The 25,676-nt window shown below is 40.5% G+C and overlaps 1 protein-coding gene across 2 annotated transcripts in view; it reads right to left on the bottom strand.

The window, feature by feature from the left end:
- The window catches only part of ARMC2 (armadillo repeat containing 2), a 171,107-nt gene that overhangs the window by 30,595 nt on the left and 114,836 nt on the right, over window positions 1-25,676 (bottom strand). For both annotated transcript variants that reach the window (XM_077487147.1, XM_077487148.1), the window contains exons 11-12: window positions 24,588-24,733; window positions 22,525-22,624 (exon numbers count right to left, since the gene is read on the bottom strand). In XM_077487147.1, coding sequence (XP_077343273.1) covers window positions 22,525-22,624; window positions 24,588-24,733 — 246 coding nt within the window. The remainder of the gene's footprint in view (window positions 1-22,524; window positions 22,625-24,587; window positions 24,734-25,676) is intronic.

The following is a 25,676-nucleotide window of genomic DNA, read 5'->3' on the forward strand; positions in this document are numbered from 1 at the left end:
ACCTCCTCCCCTCCTGGAGTGGGTCCAGATTCTCAAAGAGAAGATGGTGGCGGAATATAGTGTATAACCTGAAAAAAATCTGTTAGCGGGCCTTCAGTGATATGGTAGATTTTCAAGCCCTTATTACACAATAACCTATCCAGCTTATCTGCCCTCCGCCAGTCTCCAAGTACCTCTGGAATCCTTTTAACTCCTGTCATTCTTCAAATCTGTTATCTTGGGTGGACCATGTATATGTCTCCCATATATTTCCCCTCTCATGTCATTTACATTGTTACTTTCTCTTGTTTGTTTTTTTTTTAATTATGGTCCCCCCAGGTTCTTAAGTGGCCATCTAATACTTAGTTCAGACATACTTCATGCATTTTCAAATGTCTGAACTTCCTCAGTTATGCAATGGAACCATGTGTGTATTGCTCATTTTCTGCATTATGTCTGTTGACAGTATTAATTGTTCATCTGTAATTTTCTTTCTGAACTGCTTGAATAAAAAGTTGACTAAAAAATATATTATATAAAAAAAAAAAAAAAAAAAGTATAATTATATTAAATTCAAAAATAAAGGACTGTTATGCAATGACAAATTGATTATACAACTCATAAACTGAATATTAAATTTGAACAATGGAAGCATATTTAAGTGAAACATGGAATTCATTCTCATTACTGAAAACAGACTTGTCTGTTAACTAAAGATAATGAACAGGCTACTATTCTAAAATACAGGTGCCCAGGGATGCCTGCACATACTTGCAGATGTATTTATCAACAGGCTCTGTAATATTTAAGTGTCATCTGCTCCTTTTGCAAACCAGTAACCAAGTTGATGGATCATAAATAATGTTTATTAAAAAGTAGCAATTGCTCAGCTTACACTAAGGTCTTAGAACACAGCTGGAGAGGTGAGGACAATTTCCACAGGGAGCAGCAGCACGAATGGTAAAAGGCAAAGAGCTGGATAGTGGTGAGGTGGACCGTGACAAGAAATGCAAGCCGCCTGTCAGCCTGTGTGAGGTAGTGTCTGCCTCCTGGGGTGAAAACCGAGCCGCAACAACGGTGGACCGCATACACTGGCACAATGGTACCAGGGGGCTCAAGGAATGACTTGCTAGGCAACAACCACGATGACAGGATGCCGTCAGACAGCAATGAGACCAAACTTCAAACTGCATCCGTGGTATGTCCTCAAGCACACTATGTGGACCCTGTGTGGGGGATTGTAGTGGGTTGGCGTACGCATTTCAGGGCAGCGCCCCTTTGTCAATGTCATCCCATTACAGTGGGTTGGTGGGAGGAATCCTGTATGTGGAGGAATAATACCTTTGCCAGACACCTGGTTTATTTTGGAAGATATATAGGTGACTTATCTGGGATGGTTCCCTGAAGGAGGTTGGGGCCTTCTCCCAGCACTGCAACGATGAACAAATGGGTTTTACCTTCAGCCATGTTTATGATTGGGATACCATGACATTTTCAGATGCGGAGTTAAGTTATCAGCACCACAAAATTATATCCAGCACACACTTCAAACTCACAGCCAGAAATCTCTATCTTCAAATAGCTGCCACCATGCAAAATGGATTTAAAACATTCTGAAGGGGCAAAACACTAGGTTGAGGAGAAACTACTTTTGATACAGACTACACCATTCAAGGAGCCATACTTAAAACCAGATTTTTAGAAAAAGGTTACGAGGAGGACTCAAGCTGTATGTGTAACTGGCCCAGCTTCCAATAGAGATTAAAAAAAAGTGAAACCCTTCCACAATGATCCAAAGTTAATCACCAATTTTCACTATAAGTATAGGCAGATGGAGATTATAATATTGAAATACTGGACCATCCTAACTAAAGACCCTAAATTCAAAATCAGCGATATTGGTTCGATTTTGTTTTGTATACAAAAAAATCTCCCAGTATAAAAAACATCATAACCCCCAGTAAACTTAAGGAGGACAAACCGTACCATCCCCTGGCAAAATGTTTCCAACTCGCAGGGATGTACCAGTGTAAAAAGCCCTGTAAAATGTGATCACACGTGCACGACTGTCAAAAAACATTTACAAACTCTAATGGTAAAGAATATCCCCTTGGTAAATTTTTCACATGTAGCACCAAATTTGTTGTTTATGGTCTCAAGTGCGCTTGAGTCCTCTTATGTGGGTCGCACGATTCACACAGTAAAGACCAAATTTAGGGGGGCCACCAGAAACTGATCCAGGATGAAGATGAGGACCATACTGTCCCTAGACACTTCACTCTCCACCATGGTTGGTCGACTGCTGGCCGCCGAGTCTGGGTTATCGAACAAAATTCCATGTGGTATCCCGTTTGTAGAAAGGTTGCAGAAACGTCATCTACATGAAACATTCTGGATCGTCACAATACTTTGACTCTGAAAGGGCTAAAGGAAGAACTTGGAACAGGTACAGCCCGCTCACACCGATTTTTGTATTGCTACTACATCTGATGTGAACATATTCAGTGATAAGATATTTACGAGAGATAGACCCCTTTTCCCTTATCTCTAGATCCCAAAAAAAAAAAAAAAACCCAAAAAAACAACAAAAAACACAAACAAAAACATTCAAGTAGAAAAAGACTGAAGCTTGACTCGTAAAAAAGGACCACATCTAACAGCCGAGTATTCCAGCCAGAGTGGCTTTGTGCACTGCTACTATTTTTTTAATGATACTAGAATCTGGCTTTAATTTTTAATACAATTCATAGGCAAAAAAAGTAAAAAATATGTTCCTTTACAGTTTGAAAAGTAATCATTTTAAACCTTAGATATAAAGCACATATTTTATTCTGAAAGCAGTGAGGTTTGATCATGGCACCAAGCAGTACAAAGAGGTTAAGTTATTGACAAGAGAAATTAAAGTTTTTTTACTTTCTTCCTATTGTCGTTAAATATTAAAGACATATATGAAAATTTTATCTATGACTGTAAATTGAAACTGCAAATGATGTCACCAAATAAAATAATTGCCTAATGGGTCTAACACGGATGGGTTTGGAGGACTGGTATTCAGGTAAGGGTGGCCATTCAACAGCTCCTTTTTTGAACCTGGTTTTTGGGCAGAAACAAGGTGACCAAAACTAAATTACTTCTCAGAGGTAACACATTTGAGTTTTTACAGCAAAAGGCCAACTTAGCACATAAGCTATTGACATCACAAAGCAACTATTTTACTAAATGCACTACATATCTCATGTTTTTAGTTTGGGGATGCTTTAAGTTGTATAATACACCATGTTTAAGTCATATACTAAATCAATAGTCAATTCTGCCAATTTGTTCTGGCTAACAATTTTTTCTCCCTTTTAGCACATAAGAACAAGCACGTATGAGCACCAGTTTTCCACAAAGTGCAAAGAAACGCCAGCAGAAGGTATGCAGTACATAATATTTTCCTTGTACACTCTTCCAATAACAAACTGCAGATATTCTTGGACTCTAAAGATATAAATGATTAACATCTGCCCTGACCACAAGTGTCAATGCGCCCAGGAAAATGTTGCGGTAAGATGGGATGAACCAAAATGAGTTGCCTAAGCTTATTTAACCTATAACATTCTAGGATTATAGGAAACATTTATATCGTTTTCTATGTAACACGTAATGTAACATATTTTAGGTCTCTTGTAAACACTTCTACTATTTCAACTTTCTCAGTCATTCCTTTTAAGTTCTGGTCACAAACTTCCTTAAGAACATAAAACAACCACATATGCAAATGTTTCAAAAGGATTGACGTTTTAAAATTTACACCAGAACTAAAGTTTTTTTTTATTGAAAATATTAAAATTGTAAGTTTAAGTGGTTGTAAAGGCAGAAGGTTTTTTTATTTTAATACATTCTATGCAGCAAGATAAAAAGCCTTCTGTGTGCAGCAGCCCCCCCTCAGCCCCCTAATACTTACCAGAGCCCATCTCAATCCAGCAATGTTGTACGAGAGATTCGGCAGTCCGGGATTCTTCCTCATTGGCTGAGACAGCAGTGAAGCGCTATTGGCTCCCGCTGCTGTCAAAGTCAGGGAGCCAATGAGGAGAGAGAGGGGGTGGGGCTAGGCCGCTGCTCTATTTCTGAATAGACACACAGAGCTGAAGCTTAGCTCAGGTGTCCCCATAGCAAGCTGCTTGCTGTGGGGGCACTCAACAGGATGAGAACAGGGCTGCTTTGTGCAAAATCATAACATATTTGTTATTTTTAACAAAAAAAATAAAATAAGAGACTTTAGTATCACTTTAAAACTAGTGCATGTATGCCAAAATCCAAAACTGTGCTGTTTGTGGCATTCTCTGTTTTTTTGGCTGCAGTGCAGGCATAGCATCAGGTCCTTAGGCTGGCCATAGATGGCTAATTTTTTTTTTTTTTTTTGAACAGCCAGCGGGATGATCGAAAAAAAAACAGAACAAAAACGGATTCCCATATCCCCACATGTGAGGTAGATGGAAGAATGCTCACTGCTGTGTCATTGTATCCTGACAGACTCCTCTGCTATCAGAATACACTGATCAGTGACTGTCAGTCATTTGACTGACTTCTTATCAGCAGGAACGGCCATAGATGATCGAAATTCACCAGGTCCCTACTGAATTTCAATCCATCTATGGGCAGCTCAAAGCCGAGTTCCACTCGTTTTTCAGGTTATTAAAAGTCAGCAGCTACAAAAAGTATAGCTGCTGACTTTTAATAAACACACACTCTCCTGTCCCACGGTCCAGCGATGCGGCCGCCTGAAGCCTCGTTCCTCTCCCCTATACTGGCATCACTACTGTGGGCACCCGGCTGTGACAGCTTGTGGCTTCACAGCCGGGTGCGCACTGCGCATTTGCAAGCTGTGCTGCTCTATTCTGAATGTCCAAGTAATCTTCTGGGACCTGTGATGTGTCCCAGAAGATTGCAGGGAGGGAGGGAAGAGGAGGAGTCGCCTAGACTGTGCCAGCAGAAGTGGGAGCTGGGTACCTGTCAAAACTAGGTACCCACTCCCCCCCAAAAAATGACATGCCAAATGTGGCACGTCAGGGGGTTGGGACTCCTTATAGCTGGAATTCCACTTTTAGGTGCAACCCCACTTTAAGACCCCTTTCACACCACACCGCACCTTGCGTCGGCGGTAAAACGCCGCTATTTTTAGCGTCGTTTTACCGCCGGATTTGCGGCGTATTTCGGCCGCTAGCGGGGCGCTTTTACCCCCCGCTAGCGGCCGCGAAAGGGTTAAAACCGCCGGCAATACGCCGCGATAGCGGCGTTTTGCCAGCGGCATTACAGCGCTGCCCCATTGATTTCAATGGTCAGCAGCGGTGGAGGAGCGGTAAACACACCGCTCCTTCACCGCCCCAAAGAAGCTGCTGGCAGGACTTTTTTCTGACGTCCTGCCAGCGCACCACTATAGTGTGAAAGCCCTCGGGGCTTTCACACTACACACAATGGTGCAGCTTCTTTAGGGCGTTTTGCAGGCGCTATTTCTAACGCTATAGTGCCTGCAAAATGCCCTGGTGTGAAAGGGGTCTAAGATTCTCTACGACCTCTAGTTTACACTGCATCAATGACTACAATTGGTATTTGAACTAAAACTTCCAAACTAAATTTACTGAAAGCAGAGGTATGTTCTATGACACGTGTCAAGGCCCTTGGGTGAATCCATTTCATGTGGCCCGATCAACCAGGTTTTTTTTTTTCAGCTGGAATGTGGCAGAACTCTGTTCTACCACTTCCGGCTCTCACCTTCCAGTCTCCGATTACCACCGTAAACAAGTGTTTACATTGTTTACAAGGACAGCCCCCAGAGAGGCAGAGCTGCCTCAATTTGGATAGACTTTCTATTCCAAAGACATCTGGAAATGGGACAGGACACAGACCTCTGGCACCCCCAGCCCACTTGCCTTTGTTCAGTACTACAAGGCTTATCCTTGGCATCTTTTTCTGCCATATAAACCTGAATAATATTTTTAATGTATTAAAGTATGCTTGTGGGAGGGGGATAGGAAGCATCTGCATTATACACAATCTTAGGCAAAATTGCCATTTTAAAATATTAATCCTGCCTAATCAGGAAAGATGCAGTTTTTAACTTCTGTTTTTATTTAATTCAGGAGCAGAATAAAATTTCCTTGGTATATTGTCTCTTCAGATGGTGTTATTTTTACTCCCAAGTATTTTAATTCTTTTTCAATCAGCCACAGAACATGTGTAATTAATATGTGTTCGGATTTAAAGGGATGAGGTGGCAACCATAAAGGAGAACCCACCTTAACAATCCATTCAATTTGTAGCAAATCAGGTAGACCCTTGTACTGCATAGCTGATGGGAGAGCTAAAGGAGATTGTACAATGAGAATTTATAGGAAGTGAGTGGAAGGTGGTATTGTAATGAGGGAGGTGTGGTCCAGAGTGGTGAAGACACCCTATTACACCCTCTTCTATGATGCAACAAGGAAGTGAAGGCTTCTCAGAGATGGCCTACAGGAAGAATGCTCAGACAATTTACAAGAAGTGATGGAATATGAAAACCATTTTCAAAATTCAAATAAACTGACAAGATTATAAACCTCCTATGGATAAGGTAAGTAAAAAATAAGCACATTGGGATAGCTGGGCCAGAAATGGCACCAGAAAACACTTTTATTTCTTATGAAAAGTGAAATTCTGCCCAAAAAGGTCAAATTACCCTTTACATCTTGGGATTCTCCCCTATCTGCAGTAAAATGGTACGAATAACCACTGCTGTGCAGAAAAGGTAGCCAGCGGTTGCGATTTGCTCCTTGTGAATTTCAGTACGTGATAATCAGACATTGTAACAGTTATGATCTTGGCAACAACCAAATGCTTGGAAAAAAAAAATACCCTGGTGTAAGAAACACTGGAAACATTTTGATTTCATTCAGCTCTACTTTATGAAATTAAATAAACCCTGTAACTGAAATACGTGTTTGTTATACCCGTCACAGCAGCATTTACTGGTTAAGATTTTATTCTAAATAGATCACACAAGCACTCAATAATAAAGTCCCACTCCCTGTCATTCTTGAGGGCATCATAAAGCTCAACTCCTGGAAGCAACAAATGTCTCTTTCCATATACGACAGTTATGCCAGTCTCTCCTCCTTGCCATCAGCCTACACAGTATGTGATAAATGAAACTTACTTCCAACTACATCCCACAACACCCACACAATGTTAAATGTCAGCTGCATGTGTTTCTCTGCACCTGTGACACACATAAATACCATATATCTAAAAAATAATATGCACATAATTACTTTAACTGTCTATGTTCATTATTTGATGAAAGAATACTTGTTATGTCATGTTATATGGGAACTGAAAAACTGTGAATGCCACACCATTCAAGGACAAAAAGATCATTAAAGCTGTTAACTTTTAGCAGTAATACAATACACTGCCAACGTTTCTTCAATTTCTAGGAAATGTTTGTGTCTGTCTCCAGTGCTAGCAACTTTTTAAACTATGGTTTTTCTTCTGCGGGAGATCCCATCTCGACTTTATTAAATGCTAGCAGATGTATTGCTTCCCATAATTCTGTTGATGTTGTTTTTGTTGGGGCGCTCAGAGACTAAGAGGCAGGGTGTGGAATTCAGTGTGAATTTAAATCTACTTGTAAACATATTTTGTACAAATGTCTTTTCCAAAAATCTTCTGCATTCCATGCATAAAATCATAAATATGGCTTCATGCACATGGCAATACAGGGACATAACAGCATGCAGAACCTGTGCAATCACTTTCCTAGGACCTGCTGCGTACGTCTACCCACGAGATGAATTACACACCAAGAGTGGTGTAAAGCACCCACATGGATGTATGCTCTGAACGTGTATCATCTGCGTTAAGCGCATATGTCCGTTTATGTGCTTTTACAACCCCGGGTGCATAATCACATACAGCTGCATCTTCTTATCCATTACAACAGAGGTAGCCCTGGGTCCCGGGAAAGTGAATATGCACGCTGTGCAGCCCCTGTATGGCCATGTTTATGAGACCTATAAATCATGATTTGCTACATGAAAGCAAATTACTTGACATTTACAAAACTCAAGCTAAAATTAGCCTAGGGTATACTACTTACACGCTGAAAATATAATTAGGCCCAGATGTGTGGATAGGCTACACAAAATATAAACTTAAGGACAACACTTAACTTAAAGTGGACATTAAATCAGGGAAATCAGGGTTTAAACTACAACAGATTTAAATTTGAAGCCGAAATTAATACTGGCGGAGAATCAGAAAACCAACACTCCTGAATGTGTTGAATGAAGAGGAGTCTTTGGCCACTGTAGTAAAAACAGAAGATCGCCCAAGCATGAGCAGTCGGACAGGTACAGTGCCTTGCGGAAGTATTCGGCCCCCTTGAACTTTTCAACCTTTTGCCACATTTCAGGCATCAAACATAAAGATATAAAAATTTTATTTTTTGTGAAGAATCACCAACAAGTGGGACACAATTGTGAAGTGGAACGAAATCTATTGGATTTTTGAAACTTTTTTAACTAATAAAAAAATGAAAAGTGGGGCATGCAAAATTACTTTACTTTAATACTTTGTAGAGCCACCTTTTGCTGGTATTACAGCTGCAAGTCGCTTGGGGTATGTCTCTATCAGTTTTGCACATCGAGAGACTGAAATTCTTGCCCATTCTTCCTTGCAAAACAGCTCGAGCTCAGTGAGGTTGGATGGAGAGTGTTTGTGAACAGCAGTTTTCAGCTCTTTCCACAGATTCTCGATTGGATTCAGGTCTGGACTTTGACTTGGCCATTCTAACACCTGGATACGTTCCTTTGTGAACCATTCCTTTGTAGATTTTGCTGTATGTTTGGGAGCATTGTCTTGTTGGAAGATAAATCTTCGTCCCAGTTTCAGATCTTTTGCAGACTCCAACAGGTTTTCATCCAGAATGGTCCTGTATTTGGCTGCATCCATCTTCCCCTCAATTTTAACCATCTTCCCTGTCCCTGCTGAAGAAAAGCAGGCCCAAACCATGATGCTGCCACCACCATGTTTGACAGTGGGGATGGTGTGTTGAGGGTGATGAGCTGTGTTACGCCAAACATATCGTTTTGCATTGTGGGCAAAAAGTTCGATTTTGGTTTCATCTGACCAGAGCACCTTCTTCCACATGTTTGGTGTGTCTCCCAGGTGGCTTGTGGCAAACTTTAGACGAGACTTTTTATGGATATCTTTGAGAAATGGCTTTCTTCTTGCCACACTTCCATAAAGGCCAGATTTGTGCAGTGTACGACTGATTGTTGTCCTATGGACAGACTCTCCTACCTCAGCTGTAGTTCTCTGCAGTTCATCCAGAATGATCATGGGCCTCTTGGCTGCATCTCTGATCAGTCTTCTTGTCTGAGCTGAAAGTTTAGAGGGACGGCCAGGTCTTGGTAGATTTGCAGTGGTCTGATACTCCTTCCATTTCAAAATGATCGCTTGCACAGTGCTCCTTGGGATGTTTAAAGCTTGGGAAATCTTTTTGTATCCAAATCCGGCTTTAAACTTCTCCACAACAGTATTACGGACCTGTCTGGTGTATTCCTTGGTCTTCATGATGCTCTCTGCGCTTTCAACAGAACCCTGAGACTATCACAGAGCAGGTGCATTTATACAGAGACTTGATTACACACAGGTGGATTCTATTTATCACCATCAGTCATTTAGGACAACGTTGGATCATTCAGAGATCCTCGCTGCACTTCTGGAGTGAGTTTGCTACACTGAAAGTAAAGGGGCCGAATAATTTTGCACGCACCACTTTTCAGTTTTTTATTTGCTAAAAAAGTTTAAAATATCCAATAGATTTCGTTCCACTTCAAAATTGTGTCCCACTTGTTGGTGATTCTTCACAAAAAATGAAAATTTTATATCTTTATGTTTGAAGCCTGAAATGTGGCAAAAGGTTGAAAAGTTCAAGGGGGCCGAATACTTTTGCAAGGCACTGTAAGTATAATATCTCTTCTTTATAGGGAAGCCTTTGTTTTTATTATTATTATTTTTTTTTTATTCTGCATTTAAATTTTCAAGTAGAAGACAATCAGATTGTCAATTACATGTACAGAAAAAAGATAATGGATTCCCAGGGGCTCCATAAAGACAGAACAGGTCTTGTGCACAAGTTAGTTGGATCTTTAACAGCATATACATGTATATTCAAACAAGTATAAAAGTCACGTGGACCAGATATGCAGTACTTATAGCTACAAAATTCTGAAATAAAATGAAATTGTCCTTATGGAGGTACAGCAACCTGTCTCTTCTAGGCAACAGTTTATTACACAGATCAAAAAATGATCGGATCTCTTTGCATAGATATTTGCCAAGATCAGGAAATATCCTGGAATATCATTAACTACTTCAGCCCCGGAAGAATATTTTTTTTCAAATATAAAACTTTATTAAACACCAACTCAGGGAAAAACAAAAGCCCCGCAATACAGCAATCAAAAGGTTAAAATACCTTTTACAGACATCTGTATAAACAGCAGTGATGAAAGTCAGCAAGAGGCGATACAAACATAAGTAGACAGACATCAACCTGTAGAATTTATCATTGCTGAAACCACATTAGTCAGCTCCGTGTATATATGGTGACCGATTGCTGGTATCTCGCCCCGATTTTTCAGTTTTCCTCTCAATTCTAAATTGCCATGGGTAAAAGTAGGTAGGGTGGCCTGCATGGAAGGGTAGAAGGGGGGGGGGTAGGACATGGGGGGGCAGGGTGTGAAACATTAGAGGTGGTAAGGGGAAGGAGGGAGCATGTGGATAGGATGCAGTAGTGGCAGCCAGGGCGAGGGTGGGCTCCTCCTGGTCTACGTTAATTCGGATTGGCATGCATGTTCAAGTCTCCACTCAGGAATTGAAGAGAGAGGTGTCCTCTGCTGAGTAGATAAAAATGTTCCAGCTAGCCCAAGTTGTCAAGTATTTCTCATGATTGTCTTGCGCCGTGAGAACCAGGTCTTCCAGTTTGCTTATTTCCTCCACTTTGCGAAGCCAGTCTGCCACCGTCGGTGGACACTGCTGCTTCCAGCGGGTTGGGATACACGCCTTAGCCGCGTTTAAAAGATGTCGAATTATCGATTTTTTGTAACGTTTCATCGGGATCGTCGATAAGTGAAGTAGAAAGAAGGCCGGTTCATCTGGGACCTCATACGTGGTAAAGGACTGTGTGATACGTCTAACCTCCCTCCAGAAATTTACCAGTTTAGGGCAGGACCAAAAGATGTGCAACACTGAGCCGTCCTCTTCACCGCATCGCCAGCAGCGATCCGAGGTGTCGGGGAAAGCATTTATGTAATCTGGAGGGAGTGAGGTACCAGCGGGACATAATTTTGTAGTTGTTTTCTTGCGTTTAGTGCAGATGGAGGATTTGACTGCGCAGTCTACAATTTTTTGTTGTTGCGATTCCGAGAATTTGCAGTTACGTTCCCTTTCCCATCTCTCTAAGAGCCCAGGAAGAATTTACCCCCTCCTGACAACAGCACTTTTTGTGGTTCGGCACTGCGTCGATTTAACTAACAATTGCGCGGTCATGCAACGTTGTACCCAAACAAAATTGACATCCTTTTTTTCCACAAATAGAGCTTTCTTTTGGTGGTATTTTATCACCTCTGCGGTTTTTATTTTTTGTGCTATAAACATAAAAAAAGCGAGAATTTTGAAAAAATGCATTTTGTTTTACTTTTTGCTATAATAAATATCCCCCAGACAATTTTTTTTCTCAGTTTAGGCAGATATTTATTCTTCAACATATTTTTGGTAAAAAACAAAACAAAAAAACAACAAAACCAATAAGCGTATTATTGTTTTGCACAAAAGTTATAGCAAAATGAGTAAGAGTGATCCCGCGCAAGGAATAAATACCAGCAGAAAAAAGAAAAATTAAATGGAAGAAGAAAGGGGTGTTATGTTTAAATAAAAAAGGGAACTGCTGCCTCTAATAGTTACTTCCACCTAGGTGGAGTAAATGAATAAGAGAAAGATGAAGTAGAGATTGGCGCTGTTAAAAAAAACCTTAGTGGAATAAAAAAAGTCTAAAAATAAATGCCAAAAAAGTGACAATGGTGATAATAATAAGACATATGCAAGTGTAACCTAATGCTCATAAGCTACTCTCCTATATGAGTTTGTATCCCAAAGTGAAAAATGCGACGCTTACACACATTTAAACATATGATTGGTAAACATTAAAAACGTGATAAAAACAATATAATACCACAAACCACTTATGGTGATCTACAAATAAATAAATATTGAATTACTACGAAATGATTAATCGATAGCGATCTAAAAAATATTGCAATTAAATAATCCACAAATAAAGTAATTCCAAAAAGGTAACAGATAAAATTAATGAATAACAAAGTCCATAAAGTGCTCTTGTGCCAGTGAAAAACAACTCTGATCTCATTCACTTTCCAAAAGGTGATCACAGCATGCATGTCTTATCCGTGCTCCTAATGTGATTGCACTCACCGAAAGATTCACCCCCTCCCAGGGTCTGAAGCTTTCACAGTATATGCCACTGTGTAGCACTTTAGAGGCTTTCCCGTCCACAGTAATTTTAAAAAGCTCCTATCATGCATCAAGTGCCATAAATAAAAAAAGAAGAAAGAGGGATCCCAAATAGTGTAGTACTGTTTTGAATTATTTATTTCAAAGAATAGAAAAGGTACTCGCATTTAGTTAAACCAAAAAGAGCCTATAATGCTGACACTAGCGCCTGTGCCCGGAAGTTATGCAGAGACGTGTACTAGCCCCGTCCTATGTATTTCGTCACACTGATGTAATCTGGAGCATGCATACACCCCCACCTCACTTCCTATTTATATGCCATTGTGACCAGCATAATTGCTGCGGCCATTTTGGGTGTGATATTGAAGACTGAAGTCCAAATTTGTGTAGCACACCGCAGCCTTTTTTGATGAGATTTTTAAGAGTGAAAACCATGCCGCGTCGCCATGATTGACAAGATTTTAAGCGTAATTACGGTGGCCATTTTGGGTGTGATATTGAAGACAGAAGTCCAAATGTGTGTAGCGCACAGCGGCCATTACAATCTGATAAAATATTGAGATCTCTGATACCACCAAGACCCACCTTCATTTATAGAAAGGCATCAAGTATCAGAAATAGATTGGTACACAATGCCCTAGACCCACCAAAGCAAATTAAAATATTTAAACACCTCAAAGGCTTCTTTAAATGTGGAAAATGCCTTCCATGAAAGGTTAGCAATAAAACAAACAAAAGAAAGACAAAGACAAAACAAGTTTTACTTCCCTAACAAATGGCTCTAATTACAACATAAAGGAACGCATCACATGTAATAGTATATATAGTATGTAACGTATGTGATTAAGTGACCCTGGCAGAAATATGTTGGTAGGACTACTAGAGAATTACATATAAGAATTCGGGAACACATAAATAACATTAAAAACCACAACAGAGATCCACCATGTATGATTTTTTTTTACGGTATTGACAAAATCAAAAGGACATTGGAGAGGGGATAACAAGAAAGTCAAGGTCTCTCAGAATGAAACCAAATGGATCTTCCAATTAGATGCTCTCCAGCCTGCGGGGCTAAATATTGATGTTTATCTGAATTGTTTTCTAACCAATTTTTAATTCTTTCAATAGTGATGACTTTTTATTATATATATCTATATCGATCATTGAATTATGGGCTTGGTTATATACCAATGATTTTAATTCAGGTTTTACTAGGGTTCCTAAAATCTCCTTATCAATTAATTTTTAACATTTTATTTAATTCATTAAAGTGTTTTTTTTTTTTTAAGAATTATTAGATATATATTTTTACCTATATTCTTTATTTTTATATATTTCCATTTTTTTTATATATTTCCATTTATATTTTTATATTTATTTTATATCAGAATATATTGTGATTTCCTAAATTGTGATGACTAGGGAAAGATAGGGTTAAATAAGTGATTTTAGATTTTTGGTCTGGAATAGCATCTGTGAAAATATAACATTGTGAGCGGCAAGCATTGAAGTAGGAGGACTAGTTTAGTTTTAATCCTAAGCATTATATAATTACCGCGGTGTAATTACTGCAGTGTATTTAGCTTTCGGAAGCTTAAAATTTTGTCAATCATGGTGGCGCGGCATGGTCGTCGGTCTTAAAAATCTCATCAAAAATTACCGCGGTGCGCTAGACGAATTTAGACTTGTCTTCAATATTACATCCAAAAAGGCTGCCGTAATTACGCTTACAAGCTTGTTAATCATGGCGGCGCAGCATGGTCTCCGGTCTTAAAAATCTCATCAAAAATGGCCGCAGTGCGCTACACGAATTTGGACTTCAGTCTTCAATATCACACCCAAAATGGCCACCGCAATTACGCTGTTCACTATGGCATATAACTAGGAAGTGAGGCGGGGGTGTATGCACGCTGCAGATGTCGTCAGTGTGTATACACGCGTAGGGAGGGGCTAGTACACGTCTCTGCATCACTTCCGGGCACAGGCGCTAGTGTCAGCATTATAGGCTCTTTTTGGTTTAACTAAATGTGAGTACCTTTTCTATTCTTTGAAATAAATAATTCAATACAGTACTACACTATTTGGGATCCCTCTCTTTTTTTATGGCACTTGACACATGATGGGAGATTTTTAAAATTACCGTGGACGAAAAAGCTTCTAAAGTGCTACACAGTGGCATATACCATGAAAGCTTCAGACCCTGGGAGGGGGTGAATCTTCCGGTGAGTGCAATCACATTAGGAACACGGATAAAACACAAATGCTGTGATCACCTTTTGGAAAATGAATGAGATCAGCATTGTTTTTCACTGGCATAAGAGCACTTTATGGACTTTGCTATTCATTAATTTTATCTGTTACCCCCCCCCCCCCTCGCAAAAGTTATAGCGTCTACAAAATAGGGGATAGATTTATAGCATTTTTATTATTATTTCTTTACTAGTAATGGCGGCGATCTGCGATTTTTATAATGACTGCGACATTATGGAGGACACATCTGACAATTTTGACACATTTATGGAACCGTTGGCATTAATTTAGCGATCAGTGTGATTAAAAATGCATCGACTACTGTAAAAATGTCACTGGCAGTGAAGGGGTTAACACTAGGGGCGGTGAAGGGGTTAACTGTTCCCTGGGAGGTGATTCTAACTGAAGGGGAGGGACTAACTACAGGAAATGACAGATCGTGGTTCCTAGCAAATAGGAACACACGATCTGTCACTAGAACAGGGTAGCGTGTGTTTACCCTGTTCTGCGTCTCCGGCTCACGATTGCTCGTGGCCAGTGGTCATCGCGACCGTTAGCCACAAACATGCCTGCTATCCAGACCCCACGTATAGTTATGTGGTTTCACGCAGGGGAGCCCTCCTGCCGCAGTAAAACCTTGGCTCTGGTCCAGAAGCAGTTAATATGTAATTGGGTACAAGAAAAAGCTTAGACTTAAAAAAAAACAAAAGTAGTGAAATATTAACCACTAGTGCAAGGGACACGGCCAGTACAGAACTTCCCTGATGCGCGCTCGCGGGAGCGCGCAACGTGGATGTAAACAGGAGGACATCCAGGGACGGCCTCCCGGCAATTGGCGTCCGCTCTGCAGCCATCTTTCAGCTATAGCGCGGACGCCAATTGCCAGGAGGCCGTCCCTGGAAGTCCTCCAGGTTTACTTCCACATTGCACGCTCCCGCGAGCACGCATCAGGGAAGTTCTGTACTGGCCATGTCCCTTGGACACAGCCTGTCACAGATCGTGGTAAATGGCCAATAACAGCGGCCATTTACAGCGCGATCAGCGTGTCCAATGAGAGATGATCTCATATGTAAACATATGAGATCATCTCTCATCACGAATGGCTGCAGCGGCTGTGAGTAGGAAAAAAAAAAACACCGAAAATAAAGTGCTCACAATGTCACTTCCATCTGTCCCCACTGCCACCTGTCCCCAGTGCCACATATAAGTGCCATCTGTCATCAGTGCCACGTATCAGTGCCATCTGTCATCAGTGCCACCTGTCAGTGTCACGTGCCATCAGTGCCACATATTAGTGCCATCTGTCAGTGTCACATGTCATCAGTGCCACATAGTAGTGGCATCTGTCATCAGTGCCATGTCAGTGTCACGTGTCATTGTCCTGGTGCTCCAGGGCCTTCAAAAGTGTAATAGGTAGTCAACAAGTTAGATGTGTAATTTATGCTCCTAGAACACGTGATGGCGCTCCCTGCATGTTGGGCCTCTCTGTGTGGCCAGGCTGTGGAAAAGTCCCACACATGTGGTATCGTAATACTCAGGAGGAGTAGCAGAATTTATTTTGGAGTTTCATTTGTGGTATAAACATGCCATGTGAGAGAAGTAACCTATTACAATGACATTTTTGTGAAAAAAAAAATCTTAATTTTGCAAAGAATTGTGGGAAAAAATGACATCAAAAAGCTCACCATGCCTCTTACTAAATACCTTGGAATGTCTACTTTCGAAAAAGGGGTCATTTGGGGGGGGTATTTGTACTTTTCTGGCTTGTTCGGGTCTCAAGAAATAAGATAGGCCACCAGTACATCAGATGTGATCAATTTTGTATGATTTTCACCACAGCATATAGACTCTCTAACTTTCACAAAGACCAAATAACATCCACTAATTTGGGTTATTTTTACCAAATATATGTAGCAGTATAAATTGTGGCCAAAATTTATGAAGAAAAATTAATTTGCAAAATTGTATCACACAAAGAAAAATTTGTTTTTTTTTCCAAAATTTTCAGTGTCTTTTCATTTATAGCGCAAAAAAAACAAAAAACCCAGAGGTGATCAAATACCACCAAAAGAAAGCTCTATTTGTGTGAAAAAAAAAGACAAAAAAAATAATTTGGGTACAGTGTTAGATGACTGAGTAATTGTCATTCAAATTGTGAGAGCACAAAGCTGAAAATTAGTCTAGTCACGAGGGGGGTTTAAGTGCCCAGTTGTCAAGTGGTTAAGTGAATGTGAGGAAACAAGAAAACGGAGACATAGGAATACAAGGAGAGTTGTAGGATGTAGTAGGGATAGATTGGAATCTGGGTCTTTGCTTGTGAAAAGGGGAGAAAAGGATCAGAGGGGGAGGGCAGAGTGTGTGTGTCACCTCATGACAATCTCTGGAAAGTACTCAGGAGAGTTGTATTTTGCTGTAATTTGGAAATCAAACCAAGTTTCAAACAGTCTATAGCTGGCCTTAACTTGCCAGCTTTTTGTTGCCTTGTCCCAAATTTTGAGACCTATTGCTGCCATCAATTTCAAAATCATCTTATTTTTTCCTTAAAATGGTTCTCAGCATTTGACATGCTTTTATTTTCTCTTGTAAATAACATTTGGGTTTATGAGATTTGTAAACCATTGCATTCTGTTTTTCATGTAGATTTTACACAGCATCCCAACTTTATTGGAATTGGGTTTTAATAAAGTCCTCTCTGGTCTTTGACTTCTCCAACAGAGGTGGGAGCACTGTGGAACATTTTATGTAAGGTCTATGGGACTCTATACCAACAGGCTACTGGTTTGTAACAGGATTCCTGTATTTTGCTTGAGATGGGGGATCTATAAGTAAAGCTAGCCATAAAGGCATCTATTTTTTTCTGATCAGTGTTAAAATAAAAATAAGTGGTGAAAGTGGGCACGGTGGTTGTGTCAGATTAATTTTCCCCTCCCAAGCAGCATATACCCACCTTCCTTTCACTACCCCACTACTGGGTTCAGCCGCCAGGAAGTCTTTTGTTAACTACAGGTTACCAGAGGCTTCAATTACACAGGGCTTGATATTCCTACGTGACAGTGCCAATTCACCCAGCTCTGTCATCATGAGTCAGTCACATGAAAGTAAAAAGTACCAGGCATTTCCTTTTGCTCTCCCCTCTGAACAGATCAACAGGGAACATACCTCCAGTTAATTCACTTCTTGGAGAAATTGCCCCAACCAATAAGATACGGAGAAGATTATAGGCCGCTGGAGCGGCTATGTATGAGAGAAAAACCAAAAAACAACATTGCGTATATATAAAATACTATCAGCTAGAGATGGCCTGGAGGTTCATCCATACATCAAAAAATGGGAAAATGAATTTGGGTCATGATGTAACAAATACACTATTGATAAACTTTTGAAACTAACACATAGTTCTGGAGTAGATATTAAGATGATTGAGATGAACTATAAGTGCCTGGCAAGGTGGTATGCCACACCGGATAAAATAAGCTAATTTCAACTGGAGAAATCCTCTGCGTGTTGGAGAGGGTGTAAGGCAATAGGAACAATGGCTCACTTATGGTGGGGCTGTCCACCTATTAAAAAATATTGGAAGGAGGTTTTACAACTAATAAAGGAAATCACCAACAAAGAAATACCGAAAGACCCTTGGATATGCTTGTTCCATGGAGTAGACGGTTCTGTTAAGCAATATAAAACAGCTATAATTCCTATCCTGCGTAAATGTAGCAAAAAGTATTATACCGAAAAAATGGCAGGAAGTTGAAATTCAGGACTGGATACTTTATATATATGAAATACACAACCTGGAGAGCCTAGATGACAGGGGGGAGGGAAGCAGAAGAAGGAACAGATCGAAAAGATAAACGGGGAATGTGGAAAGTGTTTAACCACTTAAGGACCGCCGCATGTAAATGTACATCGGCACAATGGCACCGACAGGCACAAGCACGTACATGTACGTGCTTGCCTTCCAGCGGGTGGGGGGTCCGATCGGACCCCCTCCCGCTGGCTGCTGCAGTCCGTTTCGCTTCAGGAGCGATCCGGGATGAGGGGATGGCCGTTGGTTTCTGGCCATCCCCTCTGGATCGCTCCTGGCGAATGAGAAGCTTCCCCTGCCTGTTTAGTGTAAACACAGGCAGGGAGGAAGTGATGTCATTCTTCTCGGGGCGGTCTTTTTGACCAGACTGCGAGGAGAACACATAGTAAGTGTGCACCAACACTACACTGACACGTAGGTACACTGTCACCCCCCGATCGCCCCCCAATCACCCCAGCTCCGCCCCCCTCCTAGTCACAGTGTCACTGATTGCAGTGATCATTTATTTACTGATCACTGCATTTAGTGTCAGTTGTGACAGTAAAAAGTGTCAGGGCAGTTAGTGTTAGGTCCAGGGTAGCCCCCTACCCCCCCTAATAAAGGTTTAACCCCCTGATTGCCCCTAGAGTTAACCCTTTCACCCCCTTTTGCCAGTGTCACTAAGCGATCGTTTTTCTGATCGCTGCATTAGGGTCACTGGTGCTGCTAGGTAGCTAGTTATTTTTTTAGGTTCACCGCCAGGTTTTTATAGCATTAGGTACCCCCATATACTACCCAATAAAGGTTTTAACCCTCTGATTGCCCCTAGAGTTAACCCTTTCACCAGCGATCACCGTATAAGTGTCACTGGTGATGCTGGATAGCCAGTTAGTTATTTAGTTTCCCCGTCAGGTTTTTATATAGCGTCCGGGACCCCCATATACTACCTAATAAAGGTTTTAACCCCCTGATTGCCCCCAGGTAACCCTTTCACCCCCTTTTGCCAGTGTCACTAAGCGATCATTTTTCTGATCGCTGCATTAGTGTCACTGGTGCCGCTAGGTAGCTAGTTATTTTTTTATGTTCACCGCCAGGTCTTTATAGCGTTAGGTACCCTCATATACTACCTAAGATTTTAACCCCGATTGCCCCTAGTTAACCCTTTCACCAGTGATCACCGTATAAGTGTTACGGGTGACTCTGGTTAGTTAGTTTGCTTTTTATAGCATCAGGGCACCCACCATTTATTACCCAATAAAGGTTTAACCCCCTGATCACCCGGCGGGTGATATCAATTGGGTTTTAGGGTCAGGGTCTGCGTCGCCCCAGGCAGCGCTAGGTTAGTGCCAGTACCGCTAACACCCACGCACAAAGCATACACCTCCCGTAGTGGTATAGAATCTGAACAGATCAATATCTGATCTGATCAGATCTATACTAGCATCCCCAGCAGTTTAGGGTTCCAAAAAAACGCATTGTTAGCGGGATCAGCCCAGATACCTGCTAGCACCTGCGTTTTGCCCCTCCGCCCAGCCCACCCAAGTGCAGTATCGATAGATCACTGTCACTTACAAAACACTAAACACATAACTGCAGCGTTCGCAGAGTCAGGCCTGATCCCTGCGATCGCTAACAGTTTTTTTTGGTAGCATTTTATATTTAAATCCGGAAGGCAGTGCTTTGTTTTTTGGGTCCCATACGCGGCTAGGCTCCCAAAAAGTCCCCCACATGTGGTATCCCCGTACTCAGGAGAAGCAGCAGAATTTATTTTGGGGTGTAATTTCACTTATGCCCATAGCATGTGTGAGCAATATATCATTTAGTGACAACTTTGTGCAAAAAAAAAATATTAATATTCCTGCAACTTGTGGCAAAATATAAAATACTTCATGGACTCAACATGCCTCTCAGTAAATAGCTTGGGGTGTCTACTTTCCAAAATGGGGTCATTTGGGTGGGTTTTGTGCTATTTTGGCATTTTATGGCCTTCAAAACTGTGATAGTTAGTGAGGAGTGAAATCAAAAATGTGCACCCTTAGAAATCCTGAAGGCAGTGATTGGTTTTCGGGGTGCCGTACGCGGCTAGACTCCCAAAAAGTCCCACATATGTGGTATCCCCGTACTCAGAAGAAGCAGCAGAATATATTTTGAGGTGCAATTCCACAAATAACTATGGCATGTGTGAGCAAAATATCATTTAGTGACAACTTTTTGTAAACTTTTTTTTGTGTCATTATTCAATCACTTGGGACAAAAAAAAATATATATATATTCAATGGGCTCAACATGCTCCTCAGCAATTTCCTTGGGGTGTCTACTTTCCAAAATGGGGTCATTGGGGGGGGGTTGTACTGCCCTGCCATTTTAGCACCTCAAGAAATGAGATAGGCAGTCATAAATTAAAAGCTGTGTAAATTCCAGAAAATGTACTCTAGTTTGTAGACGCTATAACTTTTGCGCAAACCAATAAATATACGCTTATTGACTTTTTTTTTTACTAAAGACATGTGGCTGAATACATTTTGGCCTAAATGTATGACTAAAATTTAGTTTATTCGATTTTTCTTATAACAAAAAGTAGAAAATATCTTTTTTTTTTTTTAATTTTCAGTCTTTTTCCTTTTATATTGTAAAAAATAAATATCGCAGAGGCAATCAAATACCATCAAAAGAAAGCTCTATTTGTGGGAAGAAAAGGACGCAAATTTCGTTTGGGTACAACCCTGCATGATCTCGCAATTACCAGTTAAAGCAGTGCAGTGTGAAATTGTAAAAAGACCTCTGGTCCTTAGGCTGACAATTGGTCCGGGGCTTCAGTGGTTAAAAAAAACGTGGAGATATGTTGATGCAATAACTCAATAAATAGAAGGGGATAAGGTCCGGAAAAGATGACAATGACAGATAAGATAATTGTCTCTGGTGGCCAATGCAAGGTGGGGGGGGGGGGGGGGGGAATAAGGATAATGTTATGTTTATTTTAAGATGTAAGTAAACATGTGTTTTTTTTTTTGAATGATGACATTTCTATAAAATAAAGTAAAAAAAAACAAAAAACAGGGAACTGAAGGAAAGGTAAAAATATGCTGTTGAGAGAAGAAGAATTAAAGAAAACCTGGTGCTTTGACCTGAATGGACAAAGCAGATATGCTTTGTCCAAAACACAGTCATCCTGTCACACAAGCAGTGTGCCAGAATGTAAACTGAGCTGCGCATGTGCAGCTCAATGTACATTCTGCAAAGGATTGCAAACAGGCAGAAGAGTTATTGCATGTCTCTTTTGCAATAAAAAGCATGCCTGTGCGCAATTATTAACTTTAGTTCTGCTTTAAGAGTTTAAAGCAGAACTAAAAACACAAAAGGTTTTTTCATTGTGGACAGGGAGGATTGCTTGTGAATGTCTTGTGATTCAGACTCCCTTGATGGACAGCACAGTCAAGTTCTGTATTACAGAAGCTCACTGGTCTGTCGTCATAGGGGTACGCTAAAGGAATACATGGGACCACATGCGGCTGCTGTCCTTAGAGTTGTAACCAGCCATGTATAAACCAAGAGCAAAGAAGCAGAAAAGGAAAGAAGCACCATCTAAGTGTAGTATCCTGGTTACTATTAAAGTACTAGTTCTTCAGCTATCAACTGACTGCACTGTACAAAGCTGGTGAACTCTGATTAGCTCAGAGTGGAGTGCTGCTGCCCCTTGCTTTCTGTGCAGGACATTACAAGAGGCTGATATCAAGACAGGTTTCAACACCGATGTTAGTTCTAGGTGAAAATAAATTTTGTGCTTTTTTTAAATACGTATATACCTTGATTATATAGCGTTTTTAAAATCAGTTTGGAGTTCAGCTTTAACATAAATATAACTGCAGACAATAGAGTGAATTGTTTGGCACTGGCAACTTATGAGGAAAGAACAGAACAACTTAAATCGATATATACAGAAAATCTAGACTTACCTGTTTATTTGGATGTTTATTTAGTACAGCTAAGGACGCTGAGTAAAACTTGGAACAATCTGCTAGAGCTGTGCAGCAATCATTGTATGTAGAAAGTTTGCTGAAATAGCAACATCAAAAGTTAATGCGAACATCAAAGCTAATTTTATCTATGTTTATATAAGTAATCCATTTTACCTGCAAAACGATTTGTAATTCTGTTCAGTCAGTCTTGCGATTCACAGCGGAAAATTGAGATACTGGCACACAGAGTTTATGTATAGTCCAGCCAGCAGTAATTATTTAAAAATACCAATGATCAGGGTAGAGAGTAATCCATAAAATGTCACTGGTCTGTGGCTGTAGGGGTACACTAAAGGAATACATTGGACCACCTACAGCTGCTGTCCTTAGAGTTGTAACCAGCTCTGTATAAACCAAGAGGAAAGAAGCAGAAAAGGAAGGAGACGCCAGCTAAGTGTAGTATCCCAGTTAAAAGTTTTTAATAGCAAAAGTTTAATAACACTCACAAGAGGTGAAATATAAAAGTGCTCATCTGGTATCTGTGGATCCTCCTAAAACTGTCCTGTAGGACCGCTGTCATCTGTTCCAGCTGCTGGGTACAGAGATGGCTGGCTCGGGAGCCTGGAGGAGCCAGAGTAAGACAAGCTAACCAGCATGGAAAACACGGCAGAAGTGACATCACTGGAAGGATAGGAGGTACTAGACGAGAGGAAAAGCTTGTAGCATTTGGCGCCATCTACGGGAAAAGAAGGCTACGTGCTCTGAGAATTTGGCTTCTTCTACAGGCCTGTAGAAGAAGCCAAATGCTCTGAGCACATAGCCTTGCTTCTCCCCTATCCTTCCGGTGACATCATTTCCACCGTGCATTCCACAGTGGTTAGCGTGGCTTCCAGGGGCTCCACCAGGCTCCCAAGCCAACCATCTTTCTGCCCAGCAGCTGGAACCAATGACAGTGGTCCTGCAGGACAGTTTAAGAGGAGCCACATCCACAGACTTTGATACCAGATGAGCACTTTTATATTTCACCTCTTGTGAATGTTATTAAACTGTCGCTATTAAAGCCTTTTAACTGGGATACTACACTTAGCTGGCGCTTCCTTTTCTGCTTCTTTCCTTGTGAACTACAACAGAGTTGTGGCTTTGTAGTATTACACTACACAGCCAGGCTAAACATTTTTTTTTCCTTGTTTAGGTTTGCAAATCATTTTTGTCATTTCTTCACATCCAGCCTGCTTCCTGGACAATAAAACAAGACTACTTATATTTCTCCAATGAGCAGACTAGCTAACAAAAGAGACTGTAAAGCTGAATTACAGAAAGTGCAGAGTCATCTTTCTGACAATGCAGTGCTTCAGAAGTGTGGCAATTACAAAATCATAAATAACAGAATTATGCATCTTTTTGATAGGTAGAACACTTCATATATCTGTATTTCAACTGCATATTTAACCTCGGATTTTATACCTCTGTTACTCCAGAAGTCATATTAAGAGTCATGTTAATTGTTTGCAAGGCATACTTTTAAGTCATGTATTTAGATTCAAGCTTAAAGGAGAAGTATAGTCAAAGCTTGTTTGGCTATACTTCTATTGATAATAGGTTCCTTCTGCCCATACATCACTCAGCCTGTCCAGGCCTAGCTCAGCCTCTCAGCGATCCACCTAGAGCCTGAGGCATCCCTTCCTGCCCCCTTCACAGCTCAGCGCTCCAGTGACCAACAGTGATGGCTTTCTTCTCAGAGGAGGGGGAGAATTGAGCGATCAGTGGTCTTTGAGGGCCCATTTCTCGATTTCGACCCGGTGGATCAATGCTGCATCCACCTAGGTGAGTATTAAAGGTTTTTTTTGTTTTTAATCCTGAACTTCTTTTAAGATCATTCCACTCTATAAATTATACATGTAACATATTTATTTTACTTACAGAAAAACATACACAGATACATTGCTTTTTAAAGAGTAACCATCAACTGCTTGCATTGAAAAGTCTCACGTATGTCCAGTAAAAACACACATATCCTTTAGTTCAAATAGACGCTTACTAGAGAAAGTATTGTTACTAACCTGAGTATCCGTGAAACATTTGTACAGATGTCTTTATCATTAATGTATATCTCCATAAGAATACATAAATCAAGTAAGGAATTGCATGCAAGGAACTTTAGCCTTGACTGTGAAAGATCAGCAAGATTCCGTAATGTTGCAGTCAGCTGTATAAAATATGTATCAATATGTCAACACCATTATAGAAGATAAAACACAATAAGGTTTGCCGATATTGTCTAAGTAATAGAAATCTTTGCTCAAAAAGCATTGTTTGAAAGTGGTAAAATAATATTTGTCTGTCAAAATTCACAAACCATGGGGTTGGATATTTATTTTAATTTTTTTTAACATACATTTGCTGTTTGCTTTTTAAAGAATAAATACATTTGAGGAAGTGTTTGTATTGAAAAGGACAGAAATATTGTTAGTACTGTGATATACTTTGTAGAATTAATATCTGTCCGAGTCGATTCTTAAAGAACATGTACATTAATGTACCCCCAGTAACCTCACATACAGTGGGGTAAAAAAGTATTTAGTCAGCCACCAATTGTGCAAGTTCTCCCACTTAAAAAGATGAGAGGCCTGTAATTGTCATCATAGGTATACCTCAACTATGAGAGACAAAATGTGGAAACAAATCCAGACAGACAATCACATTGTCTGATTTTTGAAAGAATTTATTTGTAAATTATGGTGGAAAATAAGTATTTTGTCAATATCAAAAGTTAATCTCAATAGTTTGTTATAGATCCTTTGTTGGCAATAAAAGAGGTCAAACGTTTTCTGGAAGTCTTCACAAGGTTGTCACACAGTGTTGCTGGTATGTTGGCCCATTCCTCCATACAGATCTCCTCTAGAGTAGTGATGTTTTGGGGCTGTCGCTGGGCAACATGGACTTTCAACTCCCTTCAAAGGTTTTCTATGGGGTTGAGATCTGGAGACTGGCTAGGCCACTCCAGGACCTTGAAATGCTTCTTACGAAGCCACTCCTTCATTGCCCAGGCGGTGTGTTTGGGATCATTGTCATGCTGAAAGACCCAGCCATGTTTCATCTTCAATGCCCTTGCTGATGGGAGGATGTTTGCAGTCAAAATCTCACGATAC

The sequence above is a fragment of the Lithobates pipiens genome, unplaced genomic scaffold, assembly GCF_037356315.1.
Source record: "Lithobates pipiens isolate NorthernLeopardFrog02 unplaced genomic scaffold, aLitPip1_a1.2 Scaffold_18, whole genome shotgun sequence".
Lineage (NCBI taxonomy): Eukaryota > Metazoa > Chordata > Amphibia > Anura > Ranidae > Lithobates > Lithobates pipiens.